Source organism: Heptranchias perlo, chromosome 30 (assembly GCF_035084215.1).
Source record: "Heptranchias perlo isolate sHepPer1 chromosome 30, sHepPer1.hap1, whole genome shotgun sequence".
In the NCBI taxonomy this organism is placed as follows: Eukaryota; Metazoa; Chordata; class Chondrichthyes; order Hexanchiformes; family Hexanchidae; genus Heptranchias; species Heptranchias perlo.
Window position 1 is genome coordinate 31,016,151 of NC_090354.1, and position 21,440 is coordinate 31,037,590.

The window sequence follows — 21,440 nt, forward strand, 5'->3', positions numbered from 1 at the left end:
CAGGTACAGAAAATAATCAATAAGGCTAATGGAATACTGGCCTTTATACCTAGAGGACTAGAGTACAAGGGGGCAGAAGTTATGGTGCAGCTATACAAAACCCTGGTTAGACCGCACCTGGAGTACTGTGAGCAGTTCTGGGCACTGCACCTTCGGAAGGACATATTGGCCTTGGAGGGAGTGCAGCGTAGGTTTACTAGAATGATACCCGGACTTCAAGGGTTAAGTTAAGAGGAGAGATTACACAAATTGGGGTTGTATTCTCTGGAGTTTTGAAGGTTAAGGGGTGATCTGATCGAAGTTTATAAGATATTAAGGGGAACAGATAGGGTGGATAGAGAGAAACTATTTCCGCTGGTTGGGGATTTTAGGAGTAGGGGGCACAGTCTAAAAATTAGAGCCAGACCTTTCAGGAGTGAGATTAGAAAACATTTCTACACACAAAGGGTGGTAGAAGTTTGGAACTCTCTTCCGCAAACGGCAATTGATACTAGCTCTGAGATAGATAGCTTTTTGGCAACCAAAGGTATTAAGGGATATGGGCCAAAGGCGGGTATATGGAGTTAGATCACAGATCAGCCATGATCTTATCAAATGGCAGAGCAGGCACGAGGGGCTGAATGGCCTACTCCTGTTCCTATGTTCCTAGGTTCCTAATCATGCTCAAGCTCCTGCAACTGCATGGTGCCCTCAGGGGAGAGTGGCACAATACTGGGGAGGGGAGGGCACCAGGTAATACTTTGCTGCACATCTCGTTCACACATCACTTGCACATGAGGCGTAATTATATGGATTGACACCCCAAGCATGGAGCCTCCCCCATTGTATCAAACTCGTCTCCCAGGCCCCAGGGGGTGAGTGCCCATCTCCCAGGCCTCAGGGGGTGAGTGTCCTTCTCCCAGGCCCCAGGGGGTGAGTGCCCATCTCCCAGGCCTCAGGGGGTGAGTGCCCATCTCCCAGGCCCCAGGGGGTGAGTGCCCGTCTCCCAGGCCCCAGGGGGTGAGAGCTTGTCTCCCAGGCCCCAGGGAGTGAGTGCCCGTCTCCCAGGCCCCAGGGAGTGAGAGCTTGTTTCCCAGACCCCGGTGTTGCCCTGAGCAGCCAGTAGGAGTTGTGCGAGACACCTTCCTCTCGCTGGTTTCCTCTTGACTATTGCTCACACAGCACTCCTGAGATGGAGAATGTTGGTGACCTACTGACCCCAGGGCCTGATTTATAAAACTGCCCTGGGAGTGTTTGATGAGACAGTAGAGGGAGATTTACTCTATATGTAAGCCATGCTGTCCCTCACCTGGGAGTGTTTGATGGGACATTCTAGAGGGTGCTTTACTTTTATCCTACCTGTACTGTTATTGTCATGGGTTTGTTTGATGGGACAGTGTAGAGGGAGCTTTACTCTGTATCTAACCCGTGCTGTACCTGCCCTGGGAGGGTTTGATGGGACAGTTTAGAGGGAGCTTTACTCTGTATCTAACCCGTGCTGTACCTGCCCTTGGAGTGTTTGATGGGACAGTGTAGAGGGAGCTTTACTCTGTATCTAACCCGTGCTGTACATCGCGTTACATTGAGTTACATCGAAGTTACAGCACAGGAACCGGCCATTCGACCCAACTGGTCTATGCCGGTGTTTATGCTCCACACGAGCCTCCTCCCACCCGTCTTCATCTAACCCTATCAGCATACCCTTCTGCTCTTTTCTCCCTCATGTGCTTATTTAGCTTCCCCTTAAATGCATCGATGCTATTTGCCTCAACTACTTCATGTGGTAGCGAGTTCCACATTCTTACCACTCTTTGGTTAAAGAAGTTTCTCCTGAACTAACTATTGGTTTTATCAGTGACTATTTAATATTTATGACCTCTAGTTTTGGACTCCCTCACAAGTTGAAACATTTTCTCTACGTCTACCCTATCAAACCCTTTCATTATTTTAAAAACCTCTAATCATTTCATCCCTCAGCCTTTTCTTTTCTAGAGAAAAAAAGCCCCAGCCTGTTTAGCCTTTTCTGATAAATTTATCCTTTCAGTTCTGGTATCGTCCTTGTGAATCTTTTTTGCACCTTCTCCAATGCCTCTACTTTCTTTCTATGATATGGAGGCCAGAACTGTTCACAATACTTCAAATGTGGTCTAACCAAGGTTCTATACAAGTTTAACATAACTTCTTTGCTTTTCAATTCGACCCCTCTAGAAATGAACCCCAGTGCTTGGTTTGCCTTTTTTTTAATGGCCTTATATGTCACTACTTTCAGTGATTTGTGTATCTGTACCTTGAAATCCCTCTGCTCCTCTATCCCATTTAGACTCTTATTATCCAAGCAGTTTGTGGCTTCTTTGTTCTTCCTACCAAAATACACCACCTCACACTTATCTATATTGAAATTCATTGGCCAATTACACGCCTATTCTGCAAGTTTATAAATGTCCTTCTGCATTTTGACGCATTCCTCCTCAGTATTAACTATAACCCTCAATTTGGTGTTGTTCGCAAATTTTGAAATTGTACTTCCGATTCCCGAATCCAGATTGTTAATGTAAATTGTGAATTACAGTGGTCCCAGCATCGATCCCTGTGGAACACCACTTCCCACCTTTTGCCAGTCTGAGTAGCTACCCTTACTCTCTCTCTCTTCTGTTTTGTAGCCAGCTTGCTATCCATTCTGCTACCTGTCCCGACTCCACATCCTCTGACCTTAGTCATGAGTCTACAATTCGATAACCTTATCGAAGGCCTTTGTAAAATCCAAATATATTACATCTACTGCATTACCCTTGTCTACTCTTTCTGTTACTTCTTCAAAGAATTCAATCAGATTGGTCAAGCATGACTTTCCGTTCTGAAATCTGTGCTGACTATTCTTTATTATATTTTCATTCTCTAGATGTTTTTCTATAACATCTTTGAGTAAAGATTCCATTATCTTTCCTAGCACCGATGTTAAATTAACTGGTCTATAGTTCCCTGGAATTGTTCTATCTCCTATTTTAACTATAGGAATAACATTAGCTGTCCTCCAGTGCTCCGGCACTATACCCTTTGCTAATGAATTTTTCTATATATGTAATAGTGCCTCTGCTATCTCCTCCCTAACTTCTTTTAATATGAGCGGATGGAATCCATCCGGACCAGGGGTTTATCCTCTTTAAATTTGATTAGTTTATCAATGATCTCCCCCCTTTCTATTTTAAATGTTATAATATCTTCTCCAACTTCTTCTTCTAGTGTCCTGCCCACCTTGTTACTCTCCCTGGTAAATACTGAGGCAAAGTATGTATTCAAAATTTCTGCCATTTCGCTGTCATTACTGTGAGTTTATCTTGGCCCTATCCCTATCCTGATTTTTCTTTTGTTATTTATGTGTCTGTAGAATACCTTACTATTTCTTTTTATATTCCTTGATAATTTAATCTCCTAGTTCCTGTTTGCTTTTCTAATTGTTTTTTTTGACTTCTTTCCTAACCTCTTTGTATTCCCTTTTATCATCCTCTCCTTTATTGTCTGTGTATTTAGAATATGCCTTTTTCTCTAGTTTCAATTTTACCCTCATCTCTTTACTCATCCATATTGGCTAGTTTGCATTTTAGAGGAATATATTTCTCCTGAACTCTGATCATTATTTTAAATATTTCCCACTGCTGTTCTATTTCTTTGTCTGTCAAACTTTTTTTCTAGTTTATCTTCCCTAGTTGCACTCTCATTCCCTCAAAATTAGCTTTTTTCCAATCTATTACTTTGGTCTTTCTCTTATTTCTGCCTTTCTCAATCATTATTTTAAACCTGATTATGTTATGATCACTATTGCCTGGCTGTTCCTCTATGTTTACATTTCTTATCTGAGATGTATCTACCCTGGGAGTGTTTGATGGGACAGTGTAGAGGGAGCTTTACTCTGTATCTAACCCGTGCTGTACCTGCCCTGGGAGTGTTTGATGGGACAGTGTAGAGGGAGCTTTATTCTGTATCTAACCCGTGCTGTACCTGGCCTGGGAGTGTTTGATGGGACAGTGTAGAGGGAGCTTTACTCTGTATCTAACCCATGCTGTACCTGGCCTGGGAGTGTTTGATGGGACAGTGTAGAGGGAGCTTTACCCTGTATCTAATGCCTGCTGTACCTGCCCTGGCAGTGATTGATGGGACAGTACAAAGAGAGCTTTAATCTGAATCTAACTCATGCTGTACCTGCCCTGGGAGTACACCATGGAACAGTGTAGAGGTTACAAGTTCTAAAAATATCAGACACGGGAAAAAAAGACTGTTTGACTGACAGTCAAGAATCATCCATTCAGTCTCTGAGACTGTGGGGCACTGCGAGGATGGGCATGTTGGGCAACCAATGGCGGCAGTGTCGGGGCAGGGTGTTTGGAGGTCATGCGATGACACCTCCAGGAATATGTCCGACCTAAGTTGTCAACCCCACACTCTAAGCCAGTGTTCCAGCCTACGGTATCACTGCACTACATTGCCAAGGATTTGCCTTTGCTGATGTCTGTCTGTCCTCCTGCCCACTGCCTCAGACCAGGCAAGGTGTTGTCCTCCTGTTTGTTCTCGTCATTCCATGTTAGGCTGAAGCATTCCAATGCAAGAGGCAGCGGAGGCTGATTGTGAAAAAGGGAACTGGATGGATATTTGGTGAGCAGAGTGTCTAAGGGCAATGAAAGTGGTGTGGAATAATTCCTGGACTTGGGTGAAGCCTGAAGGAATGCAATGATATTTTTCCCCGTGTCCCTATGCCCTCTGTTGGGAACCATGTCTCTGGTCAACTCCTTGCCAGACGTCCCCTCCGTGCCCTTGCGTCCTGTGCATGGCTCTGGGTCTCTGGTCCACAGGCGGTTCAGTACTCACAGCATTCATGTCAATCCCATTGGTGTAGGACCAGGCGTGTTGGAAATACTCCTCCAGTCTCTGCCGCAGAGGGTTGGGAATCTGATGGAAGCGGACGAATTCTTTCACTCGGAGCATCTGCGTGTAGTAGCGGGCGGTGCTGGAGTACAGTCGCTGGATGATCGCAGAGACGTTCCCAAAGATACTGGCGTACATCAGAGCTGAGGGGTAGGTCAAAGGTCAAACAAAAATAACACCAAGAAACTCACTGAATTAACTGTCCTTTATCTACCGAGGGCAAATAGTGAGGTCATCACCACAGAATGGCTGCTAAACCTGGACTGGGGCAGGGGACGGATAAGATTGGAGCAAGATAGAGTGAAGCAAGGGGTGAGGTAGGATAATGGTAGGGTAGGAGGGGTGCAAGGGCTGCATTAGGGGTGGGGCAGGATGGATAATGGCAGGGTAGGGATAGGGAAGGATGGGATGGGGCGGGGAGTGCGGTGGGGAAGGAAGACAGTGAGTTGGGGGGGTGGATTGGCAGTGAATTAGGGGTGGGGTGGAATGGGGAAGGAGGGGAGGTCGGTTAGTGCCAGTGTAGGGGTGGAATCAGGGTTCAAATTGTCAGGTTTCCTGTTGATGAAAATTCATCATTTTATAAACCTCCGCCCAGGCCCTGACTCCACCCCCGACTCCAACAACAAGTGTGAAGAGCTCATGGTCTTCTTTGTCACTAAGATTGAGACCATCCATTCAGCTGCGCTAGCTTCTCTCCTCCCCATACCCACCGAGTCAAACTTCCCCAATGATTCCCTCTTGTTCTAGCCCTGAACTCGCATCTTTCTCTAGTTTCTCTCCTATCTCCCCTCATGCCCTCTCCGAGCTCATCTTGACCATGAGACCCACCTCCTATTCCCTTGACCATATTTCCACCAAACTGCTGACCACCCAACTTCCTTTCCTGGCCCCCATGCTGGCTGATATTGTTAACAGTTCCGTCTCCTCGGGTACTGTCCCCCTCCCCTTCAACTCTGCCATCATCACCCGCTCCTCAAAAAACCCTTGACCCCTTTGTGCCGGCAAACTACCACCTCATCTCCAACCTCCATTTCCTCTCCAAAGTCCTTCAACGTGTTGTCGCCTCCCAAACCTGTGCCAATCTTTCCTGCAGCTCGAAGTCTGAAACTCTCCAATCAGGTTTCCACTTCTACCACAGCACTAAAACGGACCTGTTCAAAGTCACCAATGACATCCTATGTGACTGTGACCAAAGTAAACTATACCTCCTCGTCCTTTTCGACCTGTCTGCAGCCATAACACGGTTGACCAAACCATTCTCCTCCAACGCCTCTCCTCCTTCGTCCAGCTGGGTGGGACTGTCCTGGAAGTGGTTAGTGGGACGACGTAGCGAGAGCATTATCCTGTATCTAACCCGTGCTGTACCTGCCCTGGGAGCGTTTGATGGGACAGTGTAGAGGGAGCTTTACTCTGTATCTAACCCGTGCTGTACCTGCCCTGGGAGTGTTTGATGGGACAGTGTAGAGGGAGCTTTACTCTGTATCAAACCTGTGCTGTACCTGCCCTGGGAGCGTTTGATGGGACAGTGTAGAGGGAGCTTTACTCTGTATCAAACCCATGCTGTACCTGCCCTGGGAGTGTTTGATGAACATATGAACATACGAATTAAGAGCAGGGGTAGGCCATACGGCCTCTCGAGCCTGCTTTGGCATTTGAAAAGATCATGGCTGATCTGATTTTTAAAAATTCATTCATGGGATGTGGGTGTCGCTGGCGAGGCCGGCATTCATTGCCCATCCCTAATTGAGAAGGTGTTGGTGAGCCGCCTTCTTGAACTGCTGCAGTCCGTGTGGTGAAGGTTCTCCCACAGTGCTGTTAGGAAGGGAGTTCCAGGATTTTGACCCAGCGACGATGAAGGAACGGCGATATATTTCCAAGTTGGGATGGTGTGTGACTTGGAGGGGAACGTGCAGGTGTTGGTGTTCCCATGTGCCTGCTGCCCTTGTCCTTCTAGGTGGTAGAGGTCGTGGTTTTGGGAGGTGCTGTCGAAGAAGCCTTGGCGAGTTGCTGCATGCATCCTGTGGATGGTACACACTGCAGCCACAGTGCGCCGGTGGTGAAGGGAGTGAATGTTTAGGGTGGTGGATGGGGTGCCAATCAAGCGGGCTGCTTTGTCCTGGATGGTGTCGAGCTTCTTGAGTGTTGTTGGAGCTGCACTCATCCAGGCAAGTGGGGAGTATTCCATCACACTCCTGACTTGTGCCTTGTAGATGGTGGAAAGGCTTTGGGGAGTCAGGAGGTGAGTCAGTCACCGCAGAATACCCAGCCTCTGACCTGCTCTTGTAGCCACAGTATTTATATGGCTGATCCAGTGAAGTTTCTGGTCAATGGTGACCCCCAGGATATTGATGGTTGGGGATTCGGCGATGGTAATGCCGTTGAATGTCAAGGGGAGGTGGTTAGACTTTCTCTTGTTGAAGATGGTCATTTCCTGGCACTTGTCTGGCGCGAATGTTACTTGCCACTTATCAGCCCAAGCCTGAATGTTGTCCAGGTCTTGTTACATGCGGGTTCGGACTGCTTCATTGTTTGAGGGGTTGCAAATGGAACTGAACACTGTGCAATCATCAGCAAACATCCCCATTTCTGACCTTATGATGGAGGGAAGGTCATTGATGAAGCAGCTGAAGATGATTGGGCCTAGGAATCTGCCCTGAGGAACGCCTGCAGCAATGTCCTGGGGCTGAGATGATTGGCCTCCAACAACCACTACCATCTTCCTTTGTGCCAGGTATGACTCCAGCCACTGGAGAGTTTTCCCCCTGATTCCCATTGACTTCAATTTTATTAGGGCTCCTTGGTGCCACACTCGTTCAAATGCTGCCTTGATGTCAAGGGTAGTCACTCTCACCTCACCTCTGGAATTCAGCTCTTTTGTCCATGTTTGGACCAAGGCTGTAATGAGGTCTGGAGCTGAGTGGTCCTGGCGGAACCCAAACTGAGCATCGGTGAGCAGGTTATTGGTGAGTAAGTGCTGCTTGATAGCACTGTCGACGACACCTTCCATCACTTTGCTGATGATTGAGAGTAGACTGATGGGGTGGTAATTGGCCGGATTGGATTTGTCCTGCTTTTTGTGGACAGGGCATACCTGGGCAATTTTCCACATTGTCGGGTAGATGCCAGTGTTGTAGCTGTACTGGACCAGCTTGGCTAGTGGCGCAGCTAGTTCTGGAGCACAAGTCTTCAGCACTACAGCCGGGATGTTGTCGGGGCCCATAGCTTTTGTTGTATCCAGTGCACTCAACCGTTTCTTGATATCACGTGGAGTGAATCGAATTGGCTGAAGACTGGCTTCTGTGATGGTGGGGATATCGCGAGGAGGCCGAGATGGATCATTCATTTGGCACTTCTGGCTGGAGATTGTTGCAAACGCTTCAGCCTTGTCTTTTGCACTCACGTGCTGGACTCCGCCATCATTGAGGATGGGGATGTTTACAGAGCCTCCTCCTCCCGTTAGTTGTTTAATTGTCCACCACCATTCACGACTGGATGTGGCAGGACTGCAGAGCTTTGATCTGATCCGTTGGTTGTGGAATCGCTTAGCTCTGTCTATAGCATGTTGCTTCTGCTGTTTAGCATGCATGTAGTCCTGAGTTATAGCTTCACCAGGTTGGCACCTCATTTTTAGGTACGCCTGGTGCTGCTCCTGGCATGATCTTCTATACTCCTCATTGAACCAGGGTTGATCCCATGGCTTGTTGGTAATGGTAGAGTGAGGAATATGCTGGGCCATGAGGTTACAGATTGTGCTGGAATACAATTCTGCTGCTGCTGATGGCCCACAGCACCTCATGGATGTCCAATTTTGAGCTGCTATATCTGTTCTGAATCTATCCCATTTAGCACGGTGGTAATGCCACACAACACGTTGGATGGTGTCCTCAGTGCGAAGACGGGACTTCGTCTCCACGAGGACCGTGCGGTGGTCACTCCTACCAATACTGTATGATTGTGACCTCAACCCTTCTTTCCAGTCTACCTACTATAATCTTTGACTCCCTTGTTAATCAGGAATCTATCTAACTCAGCCCTAAAAATATTCAATGACCCTGCCTCCACCCCTCTCTGGGGAAGGGAGTTCCACAGACTCACGACCCTCTGACAGAAAAAAATTCTCCTCATCTCCGTCTTAACTGGGAGACCCCTTATTTTTAAACTGTGGCCCCTAGTTCTAGTCTCTCCCACAAGGGGAAACATCCCCTCAGCATCTATCCCTTCAAGTCCCCTCAGGATCTTATATGTTTCAATAAGATCACCTCTCATTCTTCTAAACTCCAGTGTATACAGGCCCAACTTGTCCAACCTTTTATCACAAGATAACCCCCTCATCCCAGGAATCAGTTGAGTGAACCTTCTCTGAACCGCCTCTAAAGCAATTATGTCCTTTCTTAAATAAGGAGACCAAAACTGCACACAGTATTCTAGATGTGGTCTCACCAATGCCCTGTACAACTGTAGCAAAACATCTCTACTTTTATATTCCATTCCCCTTGCAATAAATGACAATGTTCCATTTGCCTTCCTAATCATTTGCTGTATCTGCATACCAACTTTTTGAGACTCATGTACTAGGACATCCAGATCCCTCTGTACCTCAGAGTTCTACAATCTCTATCTATTTAAATAATATACTGCTTTTCTATTCCTCCTGTCAAACTGGACAAGTTCACATTTTCCCACATTATACTCTGCCAAATTTTTGCCCACTCACTAACCTATCTATATCCCTTTGCAGACTCCTTACGTCCTCTTCACAACTTACTTTCCCACCTACCGTTGTGTCATCAGCAAATTTAGCAACCATACATTCGGTCCCTTCATCCAAGTCATTGATATCGATTGTAAATAGTTGAGGCCCCAGCACTGATCCCTGTGACACTCCACTCGTTACATCTTGCCAACCTGAAAATTACACATTTATGCCTACTCTCTATTTCCTGTTAGCTAACCAATCCTTTATCCATGCTAATATGTTACCCCCTACACCATGAGCTCTTATTTTGTGTTGTAGCCTCTGGAAATCCAAGTGCACCACATCCACAGGATCCCCTTCATCCACGTTGCTTGTTACTTCCTCAAAGAGCTCTAATAAATTAGTGGGACAGTGTAGAGGGAGCTTTACTCTGTATTTAACCCGTGCTGTACCTGCCCTGGGAGTGTTTGATGGGGCAGTGTAGAGGGAGCTTTACCCTGTATCTAACCCGTGCTGTACCTGCCCTAGGAGTGTTTGATGGGACAGTGTAGAGGGAGCTTTACTCTGTATCTAACCCGTGCCGTACCTGCCCTGGGAGTGTTTGATGGGACAGTGTAGAGGGTGACATCCTTCACCTCAAGCATCAAATGAAAAGCAGACACACTTACAGCCAATCAACATGACACAGATGGAAAAGATCTTCTCGGAATTGGTGTTGGGAGAAACATTCCCAAATCCCACACTGGTCAGGCTGCTGAAGGTGAAGTACAGAGCCGTCACATACTTGTCCTTAATGGAGGGTCCGGATGAGGCGTCACTGTCATTATATCGCTTCCCCATTTGGTCCCCCAGCTTGTCCAGCCAGCCTATCTTGTGATCCATGTAGGGTCTCTCCACATTGCCAATGGCGTACCAGATACATGCCAGCCAGTGGGCAATGAGTGCAAAGGTGCACATGAGCAGGATGAGAACTGCGGCCCCGTACTCCGAGTAACGGTCCAGTTTGCGGGCAACTCGGACCAGGCGCAGGAGACGAGCCGTCTTCAGGAGTCCGATCAGAGTCGTGGTCTGGAACAAAAGGTGTTGCATTATCAGTAACTGGGCCAGAGCTGGAGAGGGAGTGACAGTATTAATAGCACATCCCAGTAATACACAGAATAACAGGTAGAGAGAGGAGTGACAGTATTAATAGCACATCCCAGTAATACACAGAATAACAGGTAGAGAGAGGAGTGACAGTATTAATAGCACGTCCCAGTAACACACAGAATAACAGATAGAGAGAGGAGTGACAGTATTAAGAGCACATCCCAGTAATACACAGAATAACAGGTAGAGAGAGAGGAGTGACAGTATTAATAGCATGTCCCAGTAACACACAGAATAATGGATAGAGAGAGGAGTGACAGTTTTAATAGCACGTCCCAGTAACACACAGAATAACAGATAGAGAGAGAGGAGTGACAGTATTAATAGCATGTCCCAGTAACACACAGAATAACGGGTAGAGAGAGGAGTGACAGTATTAATAGCACATCCCAGTAACACACAGAATAACGGATAGAGAGGAGTGACAGTATTAATAGCATGTCCCAGTAACACACAGAATAATGGATAGAGAGAGGAGTGACAGTATTAATAGCACATCCCAGTAACACACAGAATAACAGATAGAGAGAGGAGTGACAGTATTATTAGCACGTCCCAGTAACACACAGAATAACAGATAGAGAGAGGAGTGACAGTATTAATAGCACGTCCCAGTAACACAGAATAACGGATAGAGAGAGGAGTGACAGTATTAATAGCACATCCCAGTAACACACAGAATAACGGATAGAGAGAGGAGTGACAGTATTAATAGCACATCCCAGTAACACACAGAATAACGGGTAGAGAGAGGAGTGACAGTATTAATAGCACATCCCAGTAACACACAGAATAACGGATAGAGAGAGGAGTGACAATATTAATAGCACGTCCCAGTAACACACAGAGTAATGGAAAGAGAGAGGAGTGACAGTATTAATAGCACGTCCCAGTAACACACAGAATAATGGGTAGAGAGAGGAGTGACAGTATTAATAGCACATCCCAGTAACACACAGAATAATGGATGGAGAGAGGGAGAGCAAGGCAGAGTGAGTGACAGTATAAATAGCACATCCCAGTAACATGCAGAATAACGGATAGAGAGAGGGAGGGGAAGAAAGAGAGGGAGAGGGAGTTAGTTACAGTCTGGAATCTAATCGAGGATTTGGTTGGTTTATATATAGAATAACAGATAACAGGAATGAGTAACAGATTGGAATCTTATTGAGGGGTCGGGGCGGGGGGGTTTATATATAGAATAACAGAGAGTGGGTACAGAAGCGTAATGGTTATGTTACTGGACTAATAATCCGGAGAGTGAGAGTTCAAATCCCAACATGGCAGTTTGGGAATTTGAATTCAGTTTAAAAATCTGGAAATAAAAGGCTGGTTTCAGTAAAAGTGACCTTGAAATTGTCGTGTTGCCGTAAAAACCCAACTGGTTCACTAATGTCCTTCAGGGCAGGAAAGCTGTTGTTCTTTCCCAGTCTGGGCCTATATCCTCTCCATAACCAAGACTGCCTACTTCCACCTCTGTAACATCACCCGTCTCCGCCCCGCCTCAGCCCATCTGCTGCTGAAACCCTCACTCATGTCTTTGTTACCTGCAGACTTGACTATTCAAATGCTCTCCTGACCGGCCTCCCATCTTCCACCCTCCATTAAACTTAAGCTCATCCAAAACTCTGCTGCCCGTATCCTAACTTGCACCAATCCCGTTCACCCATCACCCCTGCGCTCGCTGACATATATTGGCTCCTGGTCCAGCAATATCTCGATTTTAAAATTCTCATTATTGTGTTCAAATCCCTCCATGGCTTCACCCCTCCCTATCTCTGAAACCTGGTCCAGCCCTACAACCCTCCGAGATCTCTGCGCTCCTCCCATTCTGGCCTCTTGCGCATCACCGATTTCCTTCGCTCCACCATTGGTGGCCATGCCTTCAGCTGCCTAGGCCCTAAACTCTGGAATTCCCTCCCTCTCTGTCTCTCCACCTCTCTCTCCTCCTTTGAAGATGCTCCTTAAAACCTACCTCTTTGACCAAGCTTTTGGTCACCTGTCCTAATATCTCCTCATGTGGCTCAGTGTCAAATTTTGTTTCATAACGTTCCTGTGAAGCACCTTGGGACATTTTGCTAAGTTAAGAAGTTCAAGAAATGCCACCACCTCCTTGTCCAGACACCTAGGGATGGGCAATAAATGCTGAGTTTGCCAGTGATGCCAACATCACAGGAATTAATAAGTAAAAGATATTGGGAGTAATTTACAGGCGGGAATCTAATTTAGGGGTCAGGTGACAAGAGGAGGGAGTGGGTGGCAGTGAGGGGGAGAGTGAGGGGGAGAGAGGATGATAGTGAGGGGGAGAGTGAGGGGGAGAGAGGATGATAGTGAGGGGGAGAGTGAGGGGGAGAGAGGATGATAGTGAGGGGGAGAGTGGATGATAGTGAGGGGGAGAGTGAGGGGGAGAGTGAGGGGGAGAGTGGATGATAGTGAGGGGGAGAGTGAGGGGGAGAGTGAGGGGGAGAGAGGATGATAGTGAGGGGGAGAGTGAGGGGGAGATAGGATGGTAGTGAGGGGGAGAGTGAGGGGGAGAGAGGATGATAGTGAGGGGGAGAGTGAGGGGGAGAGAGGATGATAGTGAGGGGGAGAGTGAGGGGGAGAGAGGATGGTAGTGAGGGGGAGAGTGAGGGGGAGAGAGGATGATAGTGAGGGGGAGAGTGAGGGGGAGAGAGGATGATAGTGAGGGGGAGAGTGAGGGGGAGAGTGGATGATAGTGAGGGGGAGAGTGAGGGGGAGAGAGGATGATAGTGAGGGGGAGAGTGAGGGGGAGAGTGGATGATAGTGAGGGGGAGAGTGAGGGGGAGAGTGAGGGGGAGAGTGGATGATAGTGAGGGGGAGAGTGAGGGGGAGAGAGGATGATAGTGAGGGGGAGAGTGAGGGGGAGAGTGAGGGGGAGAGTGGATGATAGTGAGGGGGAGAGTGAGGGGGAGAGTGGATGATAGTGAGGGGGAGAGTGAGGGGGAGAGTGAGGGGGAGAGTGGATGATAGTGAGGGGGAGAGTGAGGGGGAGAGTGAGGGGGAGAGAGGATGATAGTGAGGGGGAGAGTGAGGGGGAGAGTGAGGGGGAGAGTGAGGGGGAGAGTGAGGGGGAGAGTGGATGATAGTGAGGGGGTGAGTGAGGGGGAGAGTGGATGATAGTGAGGGGGAGAGTGAGGGGGAGAGTGAGGGGGAGAGTGAGGGGGAGAGTGGATGATAGTGAGGGGGAGAGTGAGGGGGAGAGTGAGGGGGAGAGTGGATGATAGTGAGGGGGAGAGTGAGGGGGAGAGTGAGGGGGAGAGAGGATGATAGTGAGGGGGAGAGTGAGGGGGAGAGAGGATGATAGTGAGGGGGAGAGTGAGGGGGAGAGTGGATGATAGTGAGGGGGAGAGAGGATGATAGTGAGGGGGAGAGTGAGGGGGAGAGAGGATGATAGTGAGGGGGAGAGTGAGGGGGAGAGAGGATGATAGTGAGGGGGAGAGTGAGGGGGAGAGTGAGAGGGAGAGTGGATGATAGTGAGGGGGAGAGTGAGGGGGAGAGTGAGGGGGAGAGTGGATGATAGTGAGGGGGAGAGTGAGGGGGAGAGTGGATGATAGTGAGGGGGAGAGAGGATGATAGTGAGGGGGAGAGAGGATGATAGTGAGGGGGAGAGTGAGGGGGAGAGAGGATGGTAGTGAGGGGGAGAGTGAGGGGGAGAGTGGATGATAGTGAGGGGGAGAGAGGATGATAGTGAGGGGGAGAGAGGATGATAGTGAGGGGGAGAGAGGATGGTAGTGAGGGGGAGAGTGAGGGGGAGAGTGAGGGGGAGAGTGGATGATAGGGAGGGGGAGAGTGAGGGGGAGAGTGGATGATAGTGAGGGGGAGAGTGAGGGGGAGAGTGAGGGGGAGAGTGGATGATAGTGAGGGGGAGAGTGAGGGGGAGAGTGGATGATAGTGAGGGGGAGAGTGAGGGGGAGAGTGGATGATAGTGAGGGGGAGAGTGAGGGGGAGAGAGGATGGTAGTGAGGGGGAGAGTGAGGGGGAGAGAGGATGATAGTGAGGGGGAGAGTGAGGGGGAGAGTGGATGATAGTGAGGGGGAGAGAGGATGATAGTGAGGGGGAGAGTGAGGGGGAGAGTGAGGGGGAGAGTGGATGATAGTGAGGGGGAGAGTGAGGGGGAGAGTGGATGATAGTGAGGGGGAGAGTGAGGGGGAGAGTGGATGATAGTGAGGGGGAGAGTGAGGGGGAGAGTGGATGATAGTGAGGGGGAGAGTGAGGGGGAGAGTGAGGGGGAGAGTGGATGATAGTGAGGGGGAGAGTGAGGGGGAGAGTGAGGGGGAGAGTGGATGATAGTGAGGGGGAGAGTGAGGGGGAGAGTGAGGGGGAGAGTGGATGTTAGTGAGGGGGAGAGTGGATGATAGTGAGGGGGAGAGTGAGGGGGAGAGTGAGGGGGAGAGTGGATGATAGTGAGGGGGAGAGTGAGGGGGAGAGTGGATGATAGTGAGGGGGAGAGTGAGGGGGAGAGTGGATGACAGTGAGGGGGAGAGTGGATGGTAGTGAGGGGGAGAGAGGATGAAAGGTAGTGGGTAAAATGGATGGCAATGAAGGCAAGAGGGATGAGTCAAAAGCTGGGAACAGCACTTTGGGATAAGGGAGATAGGAGAGTGCCAGCATTAACTGGGGGATGGAGGCAAAGAATCTTATCATGAACTTTGGGGTGAAAAGAGTACCAGCTTGAATAGGGGGTGAGGGAGAAGACCCCCAGCTAAACTAGACTGGAGATTTGGAGGGGGTTCAGTGTCTGTGTGAACAGGGCAGGGGGTTGGATGTTGGAGAATTGTTGTTGAAGTAACTTTTGGGTAAGTAAATGGTCTGTTGAAAGTGTCACTTTATTTTTCATTTTTAAAATTTTAAATAGAAAAGTGCTTAAAATGAGCATGAACGTTAAGGGGAGTTTGCCCCTGTAATCTCTAGGAATGGATCACTGATTTTGTTCCTTCAACATTTGAATTTCCCCATTCAGCCTTTTTTTTCTCCGCTAGAAATGATGGAATATTGTGCACTCTGTCTCCGTAAGGTACACATCTGTGTAGTTACTTGATTTCCTACAATGAGTTTTCACCTTTTTTGAAGATGTTGGGTTTTTGGGTTACAGGTTTGTGAAGAGTGATTTTCGAAGAGATCTTAGAAAAAATTATTTTAGTCAAATAGTGATTAATATTTGGAATAATCGACCAGGTAAGGCAGTGGAATAAAAGTTAAAATGTAAGTTTTCGGATTCAGTGGAAAGCTGGGTGAGTTGGATGTTGGACCGGGTGAGTTGGATGTTGGACCGGGTGAGTTGGATGTTGGACTGGGTGAGTTGGATGTTAGACTGGGTGAGTTGGATGTTGGAGTGGGTGAGTTGGATGTTGGACTGGGTGAGTTGGATGTTGGACTGGGTGAGTTGGATGTTGGACTGGGCGAGTTGGATGATGGACCGGGTGAGTTGAATGTTGGACAGGGTGAGTTGGATGTTGGACCGGGTGAGTTGGATGTTGGACTGGGTGAGTTGGATGTTGGAGTGGGTGAGTTGGATGTTGGACTGGGCGAGTTGGATGATGGACCGGGTGAGTTGGATGTTGGACTGGGTGAGTTGGATGATGGACTGGGTGAGTTGGATGTTGGAGTGGGTGAGTTGGATGTTAGACTGGGTGAGTTGGATGTTGGACTGGGTGAGTTGGATGTTGGACTGGGTGAGTTGGATGTTGGACTGGGCGAGTTGGATGATGGACCGGGTGAGTTGGATGATGGACTGGGTGAGTTGGATGTTGGAGTGGGTGAGTTGGATGTTGGACTGGGTGAGTTGGATGTTGGACTGGGTGAGTTGGATGTTGGACTGGGTGAGTTGGATGTTGGACTGGGTGAGTTGGATGATGGACTGGGTGAGTTGGATGTTGGAGTGGGTGAGTTGGATGATGGACCGGGTGAGTTGGATGTTGGACAGGGTGAGTTGGATGATGGACCGGGTGAGTTGGATGATGGACCGGGTGAGTTGGATGTTGGACAGGGTGAGTTGGATGATGGACCGGGTGAGTTGGATGATGGACCGGGTGAGTTGGATGATGGACCGGGTGAGTTGGATGATGGACCGGGTGAGTTGGATGTTGGACAGGGTGAGTTGGATGATGGACCGGGTGAGTTGGATGATGGACTGGGTGAGTTGGATGTTGGACAGGGTGAGTTGGATGTTGGACCGGGTGAGTTGGATGATGGACCGGGTGAGTTGGATGTTGGAGTGGGTGAGTTGGATGTTGGACCGGGTGAGTTGGATGTTGGAGTGGGTGAGTTGGATGTTGGAGTGGGTGAGTTGGATGTTGGACCGGGTGAGTTGGATGTTGGACCGGGTGAGTTGGATGTTGGAGTGGGTGAGTTGGATGTTGGACCGGGTGAGTTGGATGTTGGAGCGGGTGAGTTGGATGATGGACCGGGTGAGTTGGATGTTAGACTGGGTGAGTTGGATGTTGGACCGGGTGAGTTGGATGTTGGAGTGGGTGAGTTGGATGTTGGAGTGGGTGAGTTGGATGTTGGACCGGGTGAGTTGGATGTTGGACCGGGTGAGTTGGATGTTGGAGTGGGTGAGTTGGATGTTGGAGTGGGTGAGTTGGATGTTGGACCGGGTGAGTTGGATGTTGGAGTGGGTGAGTTGGATGTTGGACCGGGTGAGTTGGATGTTGGACCGGGTGAGTTGGATGTTGGAGTGGGTGAGTTGGATGTTGGAGTGGGTGAGTTGGATGTTGGACAGGGTGAGTTGGATGTTGGAGTGGGTGAGTTGGATGTTGGAGTGGGTGAGTTGGATATTAGACTGGGTGAGTTGGATGTTGGACAGGGTGAGTTGGATGATGGACCGGGTGAGTTGGATGATGGACCGGGTGAGTTGGATGTTGGACCGGGTGAGTTGGATGATGGACCGGGTGAGTTGGATGATGGACCGGGTGAGTTGGATGTTGGAGTGGGTGAGTTGGATGATGGACCGGGTGAGTTGGATGTTGGACCGGGTGAGTTGGATGTTGGAGTGGGTGAGTTGGATGTTGGACCGGGTGAGTTGGATGTTGGAGCGGGTGAGTTGGATGTTGGACCGGGTGAGTTGGATGTTAGACTGGGTGAGTTGGATGTTAGACTGGGTGAGTTGGATGTTGGAGTGGGTGAGTTGGATGTTGGACTGGGTGAGTTGGATGTTGGACTGGGTGAGTTGGATGTTGGACCGGGTGAGTTGGATGTTGGACCGGGTGAGTTGGATGTTAGACTGGGTGAGTTGGATGTTAGACTGGGTGAGTTGGATGTTGGAGTGGGTGAGTTGGATGTTGGACCGGGTGAGTTGGATGTTGGACTGGGTGAGTTGGATGTTGGACTGGGCGAGTTGGATGATGGACCGGGTGAGTTGGATGTTGGACTGGGTGAGTTGGATGTTGGACTGGGCGAGTTGGATGATGGACCGGGTGAGTTGAATGTTGGACTGGGTGAGTTGGATGTTGGACTGGGTGAGTTGGATGTTGGACTGGGCGAGTTGGATGATGGACCGGGTGAGTTGGATGTTGGACTGGGTGAGTTGGATGATGGACTGGGTGAGTTGGATGTTGGAGTGGGTGAGTTGGATGTTAGACTGGGTGAGTTGGATGTTGGACTGGGTGAGTTGGATGTTGGACTGGGTGAGTTGGATGTTGGACTGGGCGAGTTGGATGATGGACCGGGTGAGTTGGATGATGGACTGGGTGAGTTGGATGTTGGAGTGGGTGAGTTGGATGTTGGACTGGGTGAGTTGGATGATGGACTGGGTGAGTTGGATGTTGGAGTGGGTGAGTTGGATGTTGGACTGGGTGAGTTGGATGTTGGACTGGGTGAGTTGGATGTTGGACTGGGTGAGTTGGATGATGGACTGGGTGAGTTGGATGTTGGAGTGGGTGAGTTGGATGTTGGACTGGGTGAGTTGGATGTTGGACTGGGTGAGTTGGATGATGGACCGGGTGAGTTGGATGTTGGACAGGGTGAGTTGGATGTTGGACCGGGTGAGTTGGATGATGGACCGGGTGAGTTGGATGTTGGAGTGGGTGAGTTGGATGTTGGACCGGGTGAGTTGGATGTTGGAGTGGGTGAGTTGGATGTTGGAGTGGGTGAGTTGGATGTTGGACCGGGTGAGTTGGATGTTGGACCGGGTGAGTTGGATGTTGGAGTGGGTGAGTTGGATGTTGGACCGGGTGAGTTGGATGTTGGAGCGGGTGAGTTGGATGATGGACCGGGTGAGTTGGATGTTAGACTGGGTGAGTTGGATGTTGGACCGGGTGAGTTGGATGTTGGAGTGGGTGAGTTGGATGTTGGAGTGGGTGAGTTGGATGTTGGACCGGGTGAGTTGGATGTTGGACCGGGTGAGTTGGATGTTGGAGTGGGTGAGTTGGATGTTGGAGTGGGTGAGTTGGATGTTGGACCGGGTGAGTTGGATGTTGGACCGGGTGAGTTGGATGTTGGAGTGGGTGAGTTGGATGTTGGACCGGGTGAGTTGGATGTTGGACCGGGTGAGTTGGATGTTGGAGTGGGTGAGTTGGATGTTGGAGTGGGTGAGTTGGATGTTGGACAGGGTGAGTTGGATGTTGGAGTGGGTGAGTTGGATGTTGGAGTGGGTGAGTTGGATATTAGACTGGGTGAGTTGGATGTTGGACAGGGTGAGTTGGATGATGGACCGGGTGAGTTGGATGATGGACCGGGTGAGTTGGATGTTGGACCGGGTGAGTTGGATGATGGACCGGGTGAGTTGGATGATGGACCGGGTGAGTTGGATGTTGGAGTGGGTGAGTTGGATGATGGACCGGGTGAGTTGGATGTTGGACCGGGTGAGTTGGATGTTGGAGTGGGTGAGTTGGATGTTGGACCGGGTGAGTTGGATGTTGGAGCGGGTGAGTTGGATGATGGACCGGGTGAGTTGGATGTTGGACCGGGTGAGTTGGATGTTGGACCGGGTGAGTTGGATGTTGGACCGGGTGAGTTGGATGATGGACCGGGTGAGTTGGATGTTGGACCGGGTGAGTTGGATGTTGGACCGGGTGAGTTGGATGTTGGAGTGGGTGAGTTGAATGTTGGACCGGGTGAGTTGGATGATGGACCGGGTGAGTTGGATGTTGGAGTGGGTGAGTTGGATGTTGGACCGGGTGAATTGGATGTTGGACCGGGTGAGTTGGATGTTGGACCGGGTGAGTTGGATGATGGACCGGGTGAGTTGGATGTTGGAGTGGGTGAGTTGGATGTTGGACCGGGTGAGTTGGATGTTGGACCGGGTGAGTTGGATGTTGGACCGGGTGAGTTGGATGTTGGACCGGGTGAGTTGGATGTTGGACCGGGTGAGTTGGATGTTGGACTGGGTGAGTTGGATGTTGGACTGGGTGAGTTGGATGTTGGACCGGGTGAGTTGGATGTTGGACCGGGTGAGTTGGATATTGGACTGGGTGAGTTGGATGTTGGACCGGGTGAATTGGATGTTGGACCGGGTGAGTTGGATATTGGACTGGGTGAGTTGGATGTTGGACCGGGTGAGTTGGATGTTGGACCGGGTGAGTTGGATGTTGGAGTGGGTGAGTTGGATGTTGGACCGGGTGAATTGGATGTTGGACCGGGTGAGTTGGATATTGGACCGGGTGAGTTGGATATTGGACTGGGTGAGTTGGATGTTGGACCGGGTGAGTTGGATGTTGGACCGGGTGAGTTGGATGTTGGAGTGGGTGAGTTGGATGTTGGAGTGGGTGAGTTGGATGTTGGACCGGGTGAATTGGATGTTGGACCGGGTGAGTTGGATGTTGGACCGGGTGAGTTGGATGTTGGACCGGGTGAATTGGATGTTGGACCAGGTGAGTTGGATGTTGGACCGGGTGAATTGGATGTTAGACTGGGTGAGTTGGATGTTGGACCGGGTGAGTTGGATGTTGGACCGGGTGAATTGGATATTGGACGGGGTGAGTTGGATGATGGACTGGGTGAGTTGGATATTGGACTGGGTGAGTTGGATGTTGGACTGGGTGAGTTGGATGATGGACCGGGTGAGTTGGATGTTGGACTGGGTGAGTTGGATGTTGGACTGGGTGAGTTGGATGTTGGACCGGGTGAGTTGGATGTTGGACCGGGTGAGTTGGATGATGGACTGGGTGAGTTGGATGTTGGACTGGGTGAGTTGGATTCCAGAAGGGGTACTGAGTGAATGTAAATAACTATCACTTTCCCATACCCTGCAAATATCATATCCCACCCACACTGATCCTCCCCAATATCATGTAACGCCATAATCCACCCACACTGACCCTCATCATACCCTGTAAAAACGATAATCGTCCCAGGTTAATGAAGGTTGAATAATTTTATTCAGAGTATATCCCTTTTAATCTCTTGGGACGGATAAACCCTGTTGCCCGAGTGACTGGAACTGGATTTCACAGCCTGTTTACTGGATGCTGCTTGTGGCTCTCCAAAGCTTTGCCAAAGGGGCCTCCTATAATCGCTCCCTCTCCCTGCTGTTTTGTATCAGAATGGCAGACGGCCCCTGGAGGGGCTGCAATTATGGAAAATAACTAGATTGGGAAATGAATAATTCATGTTTCAGCACAAGCCCTTTTATCCGGGTCTTCTGTCTAACATCTGTGGTTAGCAGCTTGTCTGCGCTGCTGCAGCAGCTCCTCTGAACACTCCGTGTCCTCCCAGGGACCACTCGCTCTGCCCCTTTTAC

General features: G+C 49.5%; 1 protein-coding gene across 1 annotated transcript in view; it reads right to left on the bottom strand.

Annotated features, from left to right (window-relative positions):
• LOC137300083 (potassium voltage-gated channel subfamily H member 6-like) overlaps positions 1-21,440 on the bottom strand; it is a 94,247-nt gene that overhangs the window by 22,279 nt on the left and 50,528 nt on the right. Inside the window, exons 3-4 of the mRNA XM_067969178.1 lie at positions 10,261-10,660; positions 4,840-5,039 (exon numbers count right to left, since the gene is read on the bottom strand). Coding sequence (XP_067825279.1) covers positions 4,840-5,039; positions 10,261-10,660 — 600 coding nt within the window. The remainder of the gene's footprint in view (positions 1-4,839; positions 5,040-10,260; positions 10,661-21,440) is intronic.